At 43.3% G+C, this 18,841-nt stretch overlaps 1 protein-coding gene across 1 annotated transcript in view; it reads left to right on the forward strand.

The window, feature by feature from the left end:
• Positions 1–18,431, forward strand: part of TBC1D2B (TBC1 domain family member 2B) — a 118,093-nt gene extending 99,662 nt beyond the window's left edge. Inside the window, exons 11-13 of the mRNA XM_075345502.1 lie at positions 12,239–12,424; positions 16,591–16,712; positions 16,880–18,431. Coding sequence (XP_075201617.1) covers positions 12,239–12,424; positions 16,591–16,712; positions 16,880–17,075 — 504 coding nt within the window. The 3' untranslated portion in view covers positions 17,076–18,431. The remainder of the gene's footprint in view (positions 1–12,238; positions 12,425–16,590; positions 16,713–16,879) is intronic.
• Positions 18,432–18,841: the final 410 nt, after the last annotated feature.

Here is an 18,841-nt window from a genome sequence, read left to right on the forward strand (position 1 = left end):
ACCGAGCCGATGCTCTGTTGCAGGCGGTGGCCGCTCTAAAGGCGGAAGGAGTGGTGACCTCCGTCCCTCTTCAGGAACAAGGTCACGGTTTTTACTCCAATCTGTTTGTGGTCCCAAAAAAGGACGGATCGTATCGACCCGTCCTGGATCTAAAGTTGCTCAACAGACACGTAAAAGTCAGGAGGTTCCGGATGGAATCCCTACGCTCCGTCATAGCCTCAATGTCTCAAGGAGATTTTCTAGCATCAATAGACATCAAAGATGCGTATCTCCACGTGCCGATTGCACCAGAGCATCAGCGTTTCCTACGCTTCGTCATACACGACGAACACCTACAGTTCGTAGCGTTACCTTTCGGTCTGGCAACAGCCCCCCGGGTCTTCACCAAAGTCATGGCAGCAGTAGTAGCTGTTCTGCACTCGCAGGGTCACTCGGTCATCCCGTATCTAGACGACCTGCTTATAAAGGCACCCTCTCAAGAGGCATGCCAACACAGTCTGAAGGTGGCACTAGACACTCTCCAGAGTTTCGGGTGGATTATCAACTTTCCAAAGTCTCATCTAACCCCGACCCAATCTCTGACTTATCTTGGCATGGAGTTTCATACTCTCTCAGCGATAGTGAGGCTTCCACTGGACAAGCAGTGCTCGCTACGGACTGGAGTGCAATCTCTCCTTCAGAGCCAGTCGCACTCACTGAGGCGCCTCATGCATTTCCTAGGAAAGATGGTAGCAGCAATGGAGGCAGTCCCGTTCGCGCAGTTTCATCTGCGCCCTCTACAATGGGACATTCTACGCCAATGGGATGGGAAATCGACGTCCCTCGACAGGACTGTCTCCCTCTCTCAAACTGCCAAGGACTCTCTGCGTTGGTGGCTTCTCCCCACCTCATTGTCACAGGGAAAGTCGTTCCTTCCCCCGTCCTGGGCAGTGGTCACGACGGATGCGAGCCTATCAGGGTGGGGAGCGGTGTTTCTCCACCACAGGGCTCAGGGGACGTGGACTCAGGAAGAGTCCACCCTGCAGATCAATGTTCTGGAAATCAGAGCAATCTATCTTGCCCTGCGAGCCTTCCAACAATGGCTGGAAGGCAAGCAGATTCGGATTCAGTCGGACAATTCCACGGCGGTGGCGTACATCAACCACCAAGGGGGAACACGCAGTCGCCAAGCTTTTCAAGAAGTCCAGCGGATTTTGACGTGGGTGGAAAGCAGAGCGTCCACCATATCCGCAGTTCACATCCCAGGCGTGGAAAACTGGGAAGCAGACTTTCTCAGTCGCCAGGGCATGGACGCAGGAGAATGGTCCCTTCACCCGGACGTGTTTCAACAGATCTGTTGCCGCTGGGGGACGCCGGACGTCGATCTGATGGCGTCACGGCACAACAACAAGGTCCCAGTTTTCATGGCACGGTCTCACGATCACCGAGCGCTGGCGGCAGACGCCTTGGTTCAGGATTGGTCGCAATTCCGACTCCCCTATGTGTTCCCACCTCTAGCGTTGTTACCCAGAGTTCTCCGGAAAATCAAGTCCGACTGCCATCGAGCCATACTCGTCGCTCCAGATTGGCCAAGAAGGTCGTGGTACCCGGATCTGTGGCATCTCACGGTAGGCCAACCGTGGACACTACCAAACCGTCCAGATTTGCTGTCTCAAGGGCCGTTTTTCCATCTGAATTCTGCGGCCCTGAACCTGACTGTGTGGCCATTGAGTCCTGGATCCTAGCGGCCTCAGGTTTATCTCATGAAGTTGTTGCCACAATGAGACAGGCTAGAAAACCATCCTCAGCTAAGATCTATCACAGGACGTGGAAGATATTCTTAGCGTGGTGCTTGGCTCAAGGGTTTTCTCCCTGGCCATTTGCATTGCCAATTTTTCTTTCCTTCCTGCAGTCTGGGTTGGAAAAAGGTTTGTCGCTTAGCTCGCTTAAGGGTCAAGTCTCCGCGCTATCCGTATTCTTTCAGAAGCGCTTGGCACGGCTTTCTAAAGTACGCACTTTTCTCCAAGGAGTTTGTCATATCGTTCCTCCTTACAAACGGCCATTGGAACCCTGGGATCTGAACAAGGTTCTCATTGCTCTCCAGAAGCCGCCTTTCGAGCCGTTGAAAGAGGTTTCCCTTTCTCGGCTTTCACAAAAAGTAGTTTTTCTTGTGGCGGTCACGTCTCTTCGAAGAGTGTCCGAGCTAGCGGCGTTATCTTGCAAATCTCCCTTCCTGGTGTTTCACCAAGACAAGGTAGTACTGCGTCCAATTCCGGAGTTTTCTCCCAAGGTGGTTTCTTCCTTTCATCTCAATCAGGATATCACTTTGCCATCTTTGTGTCCGCATCCAGTTCACCAATTTGAAAAGGGTTTACATCTGTTGGACCTGGTGAGAGCACTCAGGATTTACATTTCTCGCACGGCGCCTCTACGCCGTTCTGATGCGCTCTTTGTCCTAGTCGCTGGTCAGCATAAGGGATCGCAAGCTTCCAAATCCACCCTTGCGCGGTGGATCAAGGAACCAATTCTTCACACATACCGTTCTGCTGGGCTTCCGATTCCATCTGGACTGAAGGCCCATTCTACCAGAGCCGTGGGTGCGTCCTGGGCATTGCGGCATCAGGCTACGGCTCAGCAAGTGTGCCAGGCGGCTACCTGGTCGAGTCTGCACACGTTTACCAAACACTATCAAGTGCATACCTACGCTTCGGCAGATGCCAGCCTAGGTAGACAGGTCCTTCAGGCGGCGGTGGCCCACCTGTAGGAAGAGGCTGTCTGACAGCCCGTTCATGTGGTATCTTTTTACCCACCCAGGGACTGCTTTTGGACGTCCCACTGTCTGGGTCTCCCAATTAGGAGCGAAAAAGAAGAAGGGAATTTTGTTTACTTACCGTAAATTCCTTTTCTTCTAGCTCCAATTGGGAGACCCAGCACCCGCCCTATTTGTTCTTAGGGTTTCGTTTTTCGGGTGCACATGTTGTTCATGTTGTTTCTTAAGTTCTCCGATCTTGTTATCGGATTGAATTTGTTTTTGAAACTGTTATTGGCTTTCCTCCTCCTTGCTTTGGTACTAAAACTGAGGAATCCGTACTCCTACGGGAGGGTGTATAGCCAGAAGGGGAGGGGCCTTACACTTTTAAGTGTAGTTCTTTGTGCGGCCTCCAGAGGCAGTAGCTATACACCCACTGTCTGGGTCTCCCAATTGGAGCTAGAAGAAAAGGAATTTACGGTAAGTAAACAAAATTCCCTTCTTTTCTATTACTTACTGGGTTAGTGATGTCGGGTATCTGTTCAGATGCCGTGACATCACTAACCCCAGGGCTTGATGCCAGGTGACATTACAGCTGGTATCAACCCCATATATTACCCCGTCTGCCACCGCACCAGGGCGCGGGATGAGCTGGGGCGAAGCGCCAGGATTGGCGCATCTAATGGATGCGCCACTTCTGGGGCGGCTGCGGCCTGCAATTTTTAGGCTGGGAAGAGTCCAATAACCATAGCTCTTCCCACCCTGAGAATACCAGACCCCAGCTGTCCGCTTCACCTTGGCTGGTGATCTAATTTGGGGGGGACCCCACGTTCTGTTTTTTTTTTTTTTTAAAAAACGCCTGGGGAGCCCTCCAAATTGATCACCAGACAAGGTGAAGCTGTCAGCTGTGGTTTGCAGGCTACAGCTGTCTGCTTTACCCTAGCTGGCTATCAAAAATAGGGGGGACCCCACGTCGTTTATTTTAATTATTAATTTTTTGGGGGGCTAAATACAAGGCTAGGCAGCCTTTAGTGCCACATGAAAGGCACTAAAGGGCGCCAGCTTAGAATATGCAGGGGGTGGGACGTTATATATGTTTGACATGTATCCATTCATCCATTGTAGCATTTTAGGCTGTGCGCCCATAATCGGGATTTGCAGCGTTTTGGGCGCAGAGTGTGTCCATAGTGTGTCCCTGTGTCCATAGTGCTGCGTTGTGCAGTAGAAGCAGTAGAAGCACAGTGGAAGGATTTTTAGAAATCCCGTGCCCACTGTGCTTCTTTTCTCCGCAGCATAAACCGACCTGTGGCGCAGCTTCCCGAGCCTCAGCATGTCAATTTATGCTGCGGAGATGAGTGTTCTCTGCAGGTAGCATAGAGCTCCACAGCGGCCTGAACCCAAATCGTGGGCATGGGCAGCTGCGTTCTCCCGTGCACAACACTCACATCTCTGCAGGAGGCTGACACTGTGTACTAGACGCCGTGTCGCTGGATCATGGCCACATAGCCTAAAAGTGAGACATTTGTTGCTACAGCAACATTTTTGTGAAGTACCTGTGGATTCAAAATGCTTACTATACTCCTGAATAAAATCCAGTTTCCAAAATGGGGTCACTTGTGGGGGGTTTCTAATGTATAGGTACCCAAGGGGCCCTGCAAATGTGACATGGTGCCCGCAATTTATTTCAACTTTTCCAGAATTCAAATGGTGCTCCTTCCATTCCAAGCCCTCCCATTTATCCAAACAGAGGTTTTTGGCCACATGTGGGGTATCCCTGTGCTCATAAGACATTGGATAACAACCTGTTGGGTCCACGGTTTGTTGTTGTCTCTTGAAAAAGTGAGAAATTTGATGCTGAAGCAACATTTTTGTGAAAAAAATGAAAATTTTCAATATGGCAACCTAAGCTTATCAAATTCTGTGAAGTATTCGTGGATTCAAACTGCTCACTATACACCTAGATAAAAGCCTTGAGGTGTCTTGTTTCCAGAATGGAGTCACTTGTGGGGGACCGCCACTGTTTAGGCACCTCAGGGGCTCTCCAAATGCAACCTGGCGTCCGCTATTGATTCCAGCCAATTTTGCAGTCAAATGGCAATCCTTCCCTTCCGAGCCCTGTCATGCGCCCAAACAGTTGATTTCCACCACATATAAGGTATCGCCAAACTCAGGAGAAATTGCACAATAAATGTTATGCTGAATTTTTTCCTTTTACTCTTGTAAAAAAAAAAAAAGCTACCTGGTTGAAATAACAATTTTGTGGTAAAATTTTATTTTTTTTTTCATGGCTCAACGTTATAAAATTCTGTGAAGCACCTGGGGGTTCAGGGTACTCGCCAAACATCTAGATAAATTCCTTGAGGGGCCTAGTTTCCAAAATGGGGTCACTTGTGCGGGGTTTCTGCTGTTTAGGTACCTTAGGGGTCCTCCAAATGTGACATGGTGCCCGCAATCTTTTTCAGCCAAATTTCCTTTCCAAAATTCAAATATTGCTCCTTTCGTTCCAAGCCCTCCCATTTGTCCAAACAAAGGTTTCAGACCACATGTGAGGTATCACCGCGCTCATAAAAAAGTGGTTAACAAACTTTGAGGTCAAATTTTTGGAATTACCTCTTGAAAAAGTGAGAAAATTGATGCTAAAGCAACATTTTTGAGAAAATTATTAAAATTTTCAATATGACAACGTAACGTTAACAAAATCTGTGAAGTACCTGTGGATCTAAAATGCTCACTATACCCCTAGATAGAAGCCTTGAGGGGTCTAGTTTCTAAAATGGTGTCACTTGTGAGGGGTTTCTTCTGTTTAGGTACCTTAGTGGACCTGTAAATGCAACATGGTGCCCGCAATCTATTTCAGCCAAATTTGCTTTCCAAAATTCAAATATTGCTCCTTCTGTTCCGAGCCCTCCCATTTGTCCAAACAGAGGTTTCTGACCACATGTGGGGTATCGGCGCACTCATAAGAAAGTGGGGAACAAGTTTTGGGGTCCATTTTGTTGTGCTATTTCTTCTAAAAGTGAATAAATTTGGGTTAGAGCAACATTTTTAGGTAAAATTTAATTTTTGCTTTTTTTCATTCCACATTGCTTTTGTTCATGTGAAGCACCTGAAGGGTTAATAAACTTCTTGAATGTGGTTTTGAGTACTTTGGGGGGTGCAGTTTTTAGAATGGTGTCACTTTTGGGTATTTTCTGTCATCTAGGTCTATTGAAGTCACTTCAAATGTGATGTGGTCCGTAAAAAAATGGTTTTGTAAATTTTGATGTAAAAATGAGAAATCGCTGATAAACTTTGAACCCCTCTAACTTCCTAACAAAAAAAAAAAATTTGTTTCCAAAATTGTGCTGATGTAAAGTAGACAAGTGGGAAATGTTATTTATTAACTATTTTGTGTCACAGAAATCTCTGGTTTAACGATATAAAAATTCAAAAGTTGAAAATTGCTAAATTTTCAAAATTTTTGCCAATATTCAATTTTTTTCATAAATAAACGCAAAAAATATTGTCCTAAATTTGGTACTAACATGAAGTCCAATATGTGACGAAAAAACAATCTCCGAATCACCGGGATCCGTTGAAGCGTTCCAGAGTTATAACCTCATGAAGTGACACTGGTCAGAATTGCAAAATTTGGTCTGGTCATTAAGGTGAAAATTAGCTCCGTCACTAAAGGGTTAAGGGAGTTATCTGGGACTTTTTTTTTTTTTATTATTATTTTTGCTTATGCAGTTAACAACCAAAAGGCAGTTGGGTACTAACGACCTGTCTGTATGTGTGGCGATGTCTGCCAGCTTAGAGCGGTCACATATGACTCTTGCCAGAGATTCTGCATGCAGCGTCGGCTGATGTCACGTCAACAGGGCCGCGTCCCCCCAAAGTACATGCTGAATAGTGAGTATCTCCAGCTCCTTACTGTGGTGAAGCCTTTTCTGTAATCACATCAGTCTCTGTATTTGATCAGTATTATATACTCGATATCACATCATATTTTTGCTGTTGTTCAGCTCTTTCCTCGTGCTCCGCAGCCAAAGTATAGCCTTATGTGACATCTACAGGTGAACTGGTCTAATTCTATAATGTCATCTTAGGCTAGGTTCACATTTCCGTTAAAATGTATCAGTCACAATCCGCGGCTATGGTAAACAACGGCATCCGTTTAGCGGATTCCGTTGTGTCCCATAGACTTGTATTAGTGGCGGATTGCGACTGATGACCTTGCGTTGCATCCGCTGCGTCGCGGTCAGTCGTTTTTTGACTGATCGCCGGGCGGGAGCAACGCAGAATGTAACGTTTTTCTGGCCATCAAAATTAATGCGCCGCTCAGGAATCCGTTGCCATCCATCAATCTTGTAATTGATGTCTGGTGCTGGATTCCGTTATAATCCGTCTTACAACGGAATCCAGCGCTGGATTCCGTCATGCTCTACTGAGCATGCCCAGCATGTTTGGCACACCCACTGGGCTATCCCAAACACACACACGGATCATGACTGATCCGTCAAAAAACGGACGCACAGCGGATGTAACGGACACGACGGATCAGTCTTTTCACAGGATTCCTGTGAAAGGAATCCTGTGAAAAACACATCCGTTGCGTCAGTTGACATCTGAAAAACAACTGATCCGTGACTGACGGATCTGACGGATTTAAGACAACGGAAATGTGAACTTAGCCTAACACTACATCATTGTTTTTGGTAATAAAAACAATATAAAATATGTATAATGTAATCAGAGGTTATACAGTTTTAATCCACTTGTGAGGGATATGCCGGTTATTTTGTCATTCCTGCAAATTTTTTCCTCAATTTGTTTTCCTGTTATAAAAAAGAGGAGACCTGCCCCCCATAGAAATGTAAAGCAGAAGAAAACATATCGGTGTTTGGTAGTGTGCAATTACAGTGTAGCGTGCACATCGCATGACCATTGAGAAATGCTTAAGTAAATTGAGGAAGAGAGAACAAGCAGCAGAATGATGGTAGCTTGTGGTGGGTCATTAAGAATAATTTTAAGGAACCTAGCTGAAGGGAAGGTTCTCAAAGATTGTTTACCTGCGGTGCTGCATGTGCCATGCACAACACTGTAGAGGTGGTGAAAGCTTACATGACTTAAAGGGTTACTCCCATCTCCAAGATATTATCCCAAAAAACTAGTAGGTGTAATAATGTTAGCAAATAGCTCCAATTAACTAATCAGGAGAATTATACTACATTTCTGTAGCTTACGTCATGTGCAGAACATTGCAGCTTAGCCCGGTTTCACACATCCTTCTTTTCGCCGGTTTGGCAGATGCGGCAAACTCCCGTACAGTGTTTACAGTACAATGACAGCGCTGTAACTTCCGGGTCACATGCTCCGGGCACATGATAGCATCTGACCCGCGCTTGTCGCGCTGCCACTGTACTGTATACACTGTACTGGCGTGCGCCGCATCCGCCAAACCAGCGAAAAGCCGGATGTGTGAAACCGGGATTAGTTATCCATGGTTATGACCACTCATATAGTGATTGTAAGTTGCTATTGGTCGTAACAATGGATAGCTAAACTACTGTAATGCCCTGCACATGAGGTAAGCAACATGGCTAATCAAGAGAACTATACTACATTTCTAATTGTAGGTATTTGATATTATTATTTATTCCTTCTATATATTGGGATAGGTTCTTGGGGATGGTAAGACCCCTTTAAGTCTTGGTGCAGAGCAGAAGGCTTGATTTTTCTCTGACTTTTAATGGGGTACAAACTATTCTGCAGATACGTTGCTCATGAATGGAAAAGGCCGCCTTGCTATGGAAATGAATTCAGGGGTTGGTGGATTATTTAAACTAGAGAAAAGGGGGAAAGACCAGGCAGAAGATAAGAGGTAAGTAGAGAAGAGCAGGGACAGACTTTATTGTAGGGTGGAGAAGTGCACTCTGGAGGATGATTAGGGCTATAGACAGGGATCAGTTTGCTACCAAAAAACAAGAGACTGTATAGAGGATTATGCAGTAGCCGACACGGTTTAACCAAGTACAAAATCCAACATAATTTATTTATTTATTTTTTAAAGAGGGGAGTAGAAGCCTGAGATGGAGAAAGCTGTTTTTAGTGTTTTTTGACTTTGCAAGGTCATTTTATACTGTCCCACACAATATCAAATTATTAAATTAGGGCTAGTAGGCTTAAAAGTAAAAGGTTTGTATTTGGATCGAAAACTGGCTCAGATACTGAACCCAGAGAGCTGTGGTGAATGACTGCTACTCCGAATGGTCTCCAGTTATAGGTGGTGCACCCCAAGGTTCAGTGTTATGGCCACTGTTCTTCAACTTATCTATCAGTTGTAGTGTTGTTTCTACGTTTGCAAACATCATCAATCTATGTATTGTAGTGTAGTGTATGGAAGATGAGATGTTCATTAGTTACAGGCTGACTTGGGTAAAATGAGTATTTGGGCATCCACATATGAGGTTCAATGTGGATAATTATGAAGTTATGCACATGGCCATTAGTAACTTGGGGCACCATGTATTCAAATGGAAGTAAAACTAGGAGAGTCACTTGAAGAGAAGAATCTGGATGTATTTGTAGATCACAGACTAAATAACAACTTGTAAAGTCATTCAGGAGCTTTGAAGATCAGTGAGATATTATTATGTATTAAGAAGCATTGACTTTCAGGACAGGGACATAATACTACCACTTTACAAAGCATTAGTGCGACCTCATCTGGAACATGCAGTTCATTTCCGGGCACTAGTTCACAGAAAGAGTGCCATGGAGCTAGAAAGGGTACAAAGAAGAGCCGCAAAGCTGATAATGGACATAGAGAATCTCAGCTATGGAAAAAAATAAAATACAGTGGAACCTTGGTTTACGAGAACAATCCGTTCTGGGAGTGTGCTTGTAAACCAAGTTACTCTCGTTCAGCAAAGCAAGATTTCCCATAGGAAAACATTGCAATGCAGACAATTTGTTCCACAACTTGTTAAATATCACATCCTGGTCCCCTATTGTGCCATTACACACACACACACACACACACACACACACACACACACACACACACACACACACACACACACACACACAGTTAGGTCCAGAAATATTTGGACAGTGACACAATTTTCGCGAGTTGGGCTCTGCATGCCACCACATTGGATTTGAAATTAAACCTCTACAACAGAATTCAAGTGCAGATTGTAACGTTTAATTTGAAGGTTTGAACAAAAATATCTGATAGAAATTGTAGGAATTGTACACATTTCTTTACAAACACTCCACATTTTAGGAGGTCAAAAGTATTTGGACAAAAACCAAACCCAAACAAAATATTTTTATTTTCAATATTTTGTTGCGAATCCTTTGGAGGCAATCACTGCCTTAAGTCTGGAACCCATGGACATCACCAAACGCTGGGTTTCCTCCTTCTTAATGCTTTGCCAGGCCTTTACAGCCGCAGCCTTCAGGTCTTGCTTGTTTGTGGGTCTTTCCGTCTTAAGTCTGGATTTGAGCAAGTGAAATGCATGCTCAATTGGGTTAAGATCTGGTGATTGACTTGGCCATTGCAGAATGTTCCACTTTTTTGCACTCATGAACTCCTGGGTAGCTTTGGCTGTATGCTTGGGGTCATTGTCCATCTGTACTATGAAGCGCCGTCCGATCAACTTTGTGGCATTTGGCTGAATCTGGGCTGAAAGTATATCCCGGTACACTTCAGAATTCATCCGGCTACTCTTGTCTGCTGTTATGTCATCAATAAACACAAGTGACCCAGTGCCATTAAAAGCCATGCATGCCCATGTCATCACGTTGCCTCCACCATGTTTTACAGAGGATGTGGTGTGCCTTGGATCATGTGCCGTTCCCATTCTTTTCCAAACTTTTTTCTTCCCATCATTCTGGTACAGGTTGATCTTTGTCTCATCTGTCCATAGAATACTTTTCCAGAACTGAGCTGGCTTCATGAGGTGTTTTTCAGCAAATTTAACTCTGGCCTGTCTATTTTTGGAATTGATGAATGGTTTGCATCTAGATGTGAACCCTTTGTATTTACTTTCATGGAGTCTTCTCTTTACTGTTGACTTAGAGACAGATACACCTACTTCACTGAGAGTGTTCTGGACTTCAGTTGATGTTGTGAACGGGTTCTTCTTCACCAAAGAAAGTATGCGGCAATCATCCACCACTGTTGTCATCCGTGGACGCCCAGGCCTTTTTGAGTTCCCAAGCTCACCAGTTAATTCCTTTTTTCTCAGAATGTACCCGACTGTTGATTTTGCTACTCCAAGCATGTCTGCTATCTCTCTGATGGATTTTTTCTTTTTTTTCAGCCTCAGGATGTTCTGCTTCACCTCAATTGAGAGTTCCTTAGACCGCATGTTGTCTGGTCACAGCAACAGCTTCCAAATGCAAAACCACACACCTGTAATCAACCCCAGACCTTTTAACTACTTCATTGATTACAGGTTAACGAGGGAGACGCCTTCAGAGTTAATTGCAGCCCTTAGAGTCCCTTGTCCAATTACTTTTGGTCCCTTGAAAAAGAGGAGGCTATGCATTACAGAGCTATGATTCCTAAACCCTTTCTCCGATTTGGATGTGAAAACTCTCATATTGCAGCTGGGAGTGTGCACTTTCAGCACATATTATATATATAATTGTATTTCTGAACATGTTTTTGTAAACAGCTAAAATAACAAAACTTGTGTCACTGTCCAAATATTTCTGGACCTAACTGTACACACACGCACACGCACACGCACACGCACACGCACACACGCACACACGCACACACGCACACACGCACACACGCACACACACACACATATATATATATATATATATATATATATATATATATATATATATATATATATATATATACATATACATACATACATACATACACACACACACACACACACACACACACACACACACACACACATATACACACACACACACACACGGACAGGCCTTCTTTACCATGAGAACTATTAATCTGTGGAATAGTCTACCTCCACAGCTTGTCACAATCTGAACCTTTGGTGATTTCAAAGACTGCTTAGATGCTTCCTTTTTTTTTTTTTTTTTATTTTTGTAGAAGAAAATATCTAAGGCTATGTGCGCACTAGCTTGAGAAAAAAACTCAGTGTGCGCACAGCTATTTTTTTTCCCATAGGTTTTGCTGGGAAATTTCTGCAGCAAAACCGCGGGTAAAACCGCAGTGTGCGCACAGGGCCTTATACTTATGTAAATATGTAACTTTTTTTTAATTATTAGTGTTGATTTAGTAATTGACATGAGACATTAAAATGTGCCCTATGATGGCAGATTTGGTTTTACATATAACCCTTACTTTTATACTGTCCCAGTCTCCGGTTAAACTTAATGGACGTTTGGTTTTGTTTTTTTCTTTGTTTTTTGTTTTTTCAACCATATTGCATAACTTTTATACTTGTGTGTATAATAAACCTAAGGGTAGAGTGAGTAAAAACTAAATATTTTCCTTTTTCCTTTTTTGTGCAGGTAGATCAGAGAGTTTTCAAGGACCTGATGAGTGAGAAGTTGCCGCGTCTCAATGCTCACTTTGAGCAGCACAAAGTGGACTATACATTGATCACATTTAACTGGTTCCTAGTGGTATTCGTGGACAGCGTGGTTAGTGACATATTCTTTAGAATATGGGACACTTTCCTTTATGAAGGATCTAAGGTAAAAAAGCAGATTGCAAATGTTTCAACCCTTTTTCTCTAGTCAGTCACATATCACAAACAGCTGACGTGTCATATATATGTAAATCTTATGTATGCAAGACATACAGCTCTGGCAAAAATTAAAAGACCACTGCAAAATTTTCAGTTTTTTCTGATTTTTCTTTTTATAGGTATATTTTTGAGTAAAATGTAAATTGTTCTTTTATTCTATAAACTACTAACAACATGTCTCCGAATTTCCAAGCAATACATTTTGTATTTATCTTCTGAAAATGAGATATGGTCAAAATAACAAAAAAATGCAGTGCTTTCAGACCTGAAATAATACAAAGAAAACAAGTTCATGATCATTTAGAAACAACAATAATAATAATGTTTTAACTCTGGAAGAGTTCAGAAATCAATATTTTGTGGAATAACCATGATTTTTAATCCCAGCTTTCATGCGTCTTGACATGCTTTCCACCAGTCTTTCACACTGCTTTTGGGTGACCTTATGCCACTCCTGGTGCAAAAATTTAAGCAGTTCTTCTTTGTTTGATGGCTTGTGGCTATCCATCTTCCTCTTAATTACATTCCAGAGGTTTTCAATGGGGTTCAGGTCTGGAGATTGGGTTGACCATGACAGGGTTTTGATGTAGAAAGAAGAAATGGCACTTCCTTGTAGGGATATCAAGAGAGATAGGGGTGCTCTTCAGGTTCCAAAGGCGTACAATGTAATTAAACTGCCCCCATGCAGCGGTGGTACCGCGCCTAACACCATCCTTTGCCTCTAGTCCACTCCACTAATGTGCAACTAAAGAAGGTCCGTTGTGGACCGAATTTTTTTTTTTTCATGCACATTAAATAAACTTGCATTACTTTCAAGGTCGGGAGTGCCTTGTTTAATTACAATGACAGGGTTTTGATGGGGTGGTCCTTCATTCACATATTGATTGACCTAGCTGTGTGGCATGGCGCAGTTTCTTGCTGGAAAAAACAGTACTCAGAGTTGGCGAACATTGCCTGAGCAGACAGAAGCAACTGTTTTTCCAGAGTAACCTTGTATGCAGCTTGATTTATACGTCCTTTGCAAAGTTAAAACCTGCCCAATTCCAGCCTTGCTTAAGCATCCCCAAATCCTCACCGATCCTCCACAAGATTTAACAGTGGGTGCAAGACATTGGGGCTTGTATGCCTTTCCAGGTCTCCGTCTAACCATTAGATGAACAGGTGTTGGCGAAAGCTGAAAATTAGACTCATCAGAGAAGATTACCTTACTCCAATCCTCTATGGCTCAATCCTTATGGTCTTTGACAAGGTTCAGCCGGGCTCTCCTTTGCTTCTCATTGATGAAAGCCTTTTTTCTAGCTTTACATGACTTGAGCCCTGCCTCTAGGAGCCTGATATGAACTGTTCTTGCCATGCACTTCACCCCAGCTGCCATTTGCCATTACTTTTGTAGGTCACCTGATGTCATCCTGGGGTTGGTGAGTGACCTTCAAATAAGATGACGATCATCCAAGGCAGTGGAGAATCGCTTTCGCTCTCTGCCAGTCTGTACTCGGGTTGGAATTCAACGGACACTCAATGGAATCGCTGTCGGACATGTAGAAAAGCTGATTTTTATAAAAACGTGCAATGGTCTCTTGACTTGTGCCAGAGCTGTGTGTGTGTGTGTGTGTGTGTGTGTGTATGTATATATATATATATATATATGTGTATATATATATATATATATGTGTGTATGCATGTATGTATGTGTATATATGTATGTATGTATATATATGTATGTATATATATAAATAGTCTAAAAGTGATTTTTTTAACCACAGAAGTCCATAATTATGGCATGTAGGCCACATCTTCAAGTTGATGCATTTTTTTTTTTTTTTTTTTTTTTTACATCCATGCAAAACTTTCACTCTATAGTCTACGTGCTCCTATATAAGCAAGCATGTGTATCATTGGAGCAAAAGTTTCTAACATGGAATCCCATGTAATTGATTAAAAAAAGTTATAACATGTTCAGTTAAATTTTACAATAAAAAAATCATCTAAAGTTACAACTGTTTTGCTTCACATGACATTTTTCAATTTTCTTTATTCTGTTCTCTATTGAAATCTAAAGCTATTCTTGTAAGTAGATAGAGAAAGACAAGGACCGGTACTCCAAATCTTCATGCAATTATTACATTATTATTCCATAATTGTCAGGATACAAGCAAAAGAGTGGCTCGATTCGGCCAATGAGCCTTTTTCAAACACATTTTCACTTCAGTTCTACACACACACACACTATAAAGTTATTCTTGTATTTTGGGATTTTGGGTCGCCAATGCATTTTGGATGGTCAGATGATCAATATTTTGCTTTTATTGTGATTTGTCATGATGTCAGATTCCCCCTAGATCCAGGTGCCTCCTGTGCTTTGTTTGGATTATCTTTATTCTTTTTTCATATATACCGTATTTTTCGCTTTAGAAGACGCACCTGATTATAAGACGCACCTAGGTTTTAGAGGAGGAAAATTAAAAAAAAAAATTGAGCCAAATAGTGTGCTAAAACATTTTCATAAAATTAAAAAAAAAACATTATTTTAACAATTTAGACTCAACAGGAGGGTCTGTTATGGGGGGACCTGTGGATGATGCACTGCTGTGGGGGACCTGTGGATAACGCACTGCTATGGGGGACCTGTGGATGACACTGCTATGGGGGACCTGTGGATGACACTGCTATGGGGGACCTGTGGATGACACTGCTATGGGGGACCTGTGGATGACACTGCTATGGGGGACCTGTGGATGACACTGCTATGGGGGACCTGTGGATGACACTGCTATGGGGGACCTGTGGATGACACTGCTATGGGGGACCTGTGGATGACACTGCTATGGGGGACCTGTGGATGGCGCACTGTTATGGGGGACCTGAGGATGATGCACTATTATGGGGGACCTGTGGATGACACTGCTGTGGGGGATCTGTGGATAACGCACTGCTATGGGGGACTTGTGGATGACGCACTGCTATGGGGGACGCACTATTATGGGGGAAATGTGGATGACGCATTGCTATGGGGGACCTGTGGATGACGCACTATTATGGGGACCTGTGGATGATGCACTGTTATGTGGGATCCGTGGATGACACGGCTATGGGGGACCTGCATGATGAACTTTTATGGGGATCTGGGACTACCACCCCTCTCATCCTTAGGAATACACCCATGTATACCATACATGGCTGTATTCTGAAAGATGAGGGGGGTGGTAGTCACATTTACACTTTGGCCACTACATTAGTCCCTCCCTGGAGTGTTTACACTAAAGGACTACAGACCCCATCATCCTTCAGAATACACCGATTGATACAGTATATTTTGAAGGCTGATGATGGGGGTTGTGTTCCCCATTGTTCCCCCATGTTCCTGACATTTGTCAGGCTTAGATCACTGATTGGTGGAGGCAGCTCTGCAGAAGTTAATGGACTTCAGGAAAATGGCTACGGAAGGCAGCGCATGCGCAGATGGAGATCTCGCTTCTCTGAGATCTCCATCTGCGCCTGCGTCACCTCCGCAGCCATTTCCCGGAAGTCGCGTTTGAGGCGGCGCAGATAAAGATTTTGGCTATGGTGACCGCCACTGCAGCCGATTGCCGGGGGATCCATGGCGGCCGCCACCGCAGCCGATTGCCGAGGGATCAATGGCGGCCGCAGCCGATTGCCGGGGGATCCATGGCGGCCGCCACCGCAGCCGATTGCCGGGAGATCCATGGCGGCCGCCACCGCAGCCGATAGCCGGGGGATCCATGGCGGCCGCCACCGCAACCGATTGCCGCGGGATCCATGGCGGCCGCCTCCGCAGCCGATTGTTCGGGGATCCATGGCGGCCGCACCAGCCTCCTGTGACTCACTCCACCGCCGGATTACTGCCCGGTAAGTTACATTCACTTTGTAAGACGCACCCCTTTTTTCCCCACAATTTTGGGGGGAAAAAAGTGCGTCTTATAAAGCGAAAAATACGGTAGTTTCCAATATTTGTAGACATATGCGGTTACATTTCATGGTTATCATTGTTACTCATACTCTGCATTTTGTGTACATTATTAGTTACATGTTTTTTTTTTCCTTCCATCAATTAGGTCATTTTTAGTTACATATGTTTTTCTTTCCATCAATTAGGTAATTTTTCGTTTTGCCCTGGGTTTGTTCAAATATAAAGAAGAGGATTTTCTGAAGCTTCGCGACTCTACATCCATCTTTAAGTATCTGCGGTACTTTAGTCGGACCATCCTTGATGCAAGGTGTGTTGAATTTTTGTTATATATTTAAGGCTATGGCCAAGAATGTTCACGGCACTTACACAACAGGGACATCCGAAGGACTGAGAGGATTCACAGTGTCTGATAGATATAAAATGATAATAGCAGCTGTGATTTTTGTTTTGACACCTTTTCACACTTCTTTACAGGAGATTGGGTAATATGGCCTTTGTGGATATGAATCCATTCCCTCTACGCCAGATCCGCAACCGCCGAACATATCACTTGGAGAAAGTCAGACTGGAGCTGTCCGAGTTAGACGCTATCCGCGCCGACTTTATACGAGAACGAGAGACAAACCCAGAAAGAAGAGATCTCATAAGTGACGATGATGAGGACAATTAGGGTGCAAAAACCTACCATCATGTAGGCCACTGAAAAAAAAACTTGTGAAATAACGCTGGGCGTATTTCTAATCTTGTAGCAGTCTTCCTCTGGATAACAATTTAGCATCAAATTACATAGACATATGGTAAATGTTGCTTTATAATTGTGAGAAGAGAAAAGAAGTGCCTTTGATCCAGGCTAGAGCAGAATGTTCAGTGCCTAAGTGCTGACGAGTTACTTACCTGAAAGGCTATATGTTGTTTCATATTATCTGCCTTTTCAGGCTAAGGAGACGCTCGGATTTGTGGGCCTAATGAGGCTAGCTAGTCTAAAAAAAATGTCCAACCCATGACTGAGAACTTCAGTACTGAACTGTATAGGCAGCTCCATTTTATAAGGAAAATGATGAGATTTAGTAGGTCTGGCTGTAAATTACCCCATATATTGTGCTGCACCTATTCACAGCTCCATTTGGGAACAGTTGAAGTACCCTTGCAGAGGTTGCTGGTCCTCTCTGAGCCGTATGTACCCCAGGTGCAGAACCTAAAGATAACCATACACATAATAAATGATTGTCCAGAATCGATGCCCAATTCTTTGTTCCCACAATGGGTCTGGTTTGTTACTTGATCTCCATTGAAATACACACGCATGCTCAGCTGACCCGAGCATGCATTTTTAGGGTGGATTTGCGACAAATGGCTGTTGCCTGACAGTTATTTCACATGTATGTTAAGCTACATGTAACACTGCACTTTTAAAAGCTGATCACTTCAGGTTTTGCCCTTTCAGAAAGCATTTTATGGGAGCGTGAAAAAAGCATGCTGGAAAGTAAATTGTTGCATTCGCACCAAGGATCAGGCATTCGGTGCCAACAGTTTGCATTGTTTGCACTTTTGGTAAAATCTTTTTTTTTTAGCACTTAGGCATGTTAGTCATGTAGTGATCACTTAAAGGGGTTTCCCTGAAACAAAGTTAATTTTAAAGTTGATTTTTATCAATTTTAGGTCTCGGAATAATAATAAGCTCCACAATTGCATGGGTTTCAAAAAAATGTTCTTGTGCTGAGATCTTATAAATGTGCTTCTGCTTTGTTCTGTGTTATGGCCATGTCTGACTGTAGAGGGACATGGTCTGATCACACCACATCGCCTAGGCTGGGGAGAACACTAGAGTATAAAGACATTATAGCATGAGATCATAGCTGATTCTTTTTGTGAGGTAAAACATTTCCCTTTCTGTTTAAAAAAAATGTTTCACCTCAAAAAAAAGAATTGTGTGCGATCTCGGGCTGTCCTGTTTGTATACTCTCTTTTGCGTCTTTCCTGGCCCAGGAGCTGTGGTATGATCAGACCATGTCTCTGTATGGTCAGACACAGCCATTACACAGTACATAGCAGGGGCACATATATAAGATTATCTCAGCACAGGAAAATTTAATGTAACACATCCAATTGTGGAACCTATTATTTTTCCAAGCTCTATTGATTAAAACGAGCTTTGTTTGTGGGGACACACCTTTTAACTATCATTCCAAGCCTTTTTTTTTATCATAGCAATTTTTTTCAACTTTTTTTTTTGTAACCTTAAACCAAGTATTTTGTATGTTACAATATGTATATATCCCTTTTTATATTTTTTTTGCCTTAAATTTTATAAGCATCAATATAAATGCAGCAGTATTATAAATGTATGATTAATGCAGTTTATTTTTACCCTCATTTATCTAAAGGTTAAAAATGTGCATTATTAGGTAAGCCTTACACTCATAGGATTTGTACACC

The sequence above is a fragment of the Anomaloglossus baeobatrachus genome, chromosome 4 (genome assembly GCF_048569485.1).
Source record: "Anomaloglossus baeobatrachus isolate aAnoBae1 chromosome 4, aAnoBae1.hap1, whole genome shotgun sequence".
In the NCBI taxonomy this organism is placed as follows: domain Eukaryota; kingdom Metazoa; phylum Chordata; class Amphibia; order Anura; family Aromobatidae; genus Anomaloglossus; species Anomaloglossus baeobatrachus.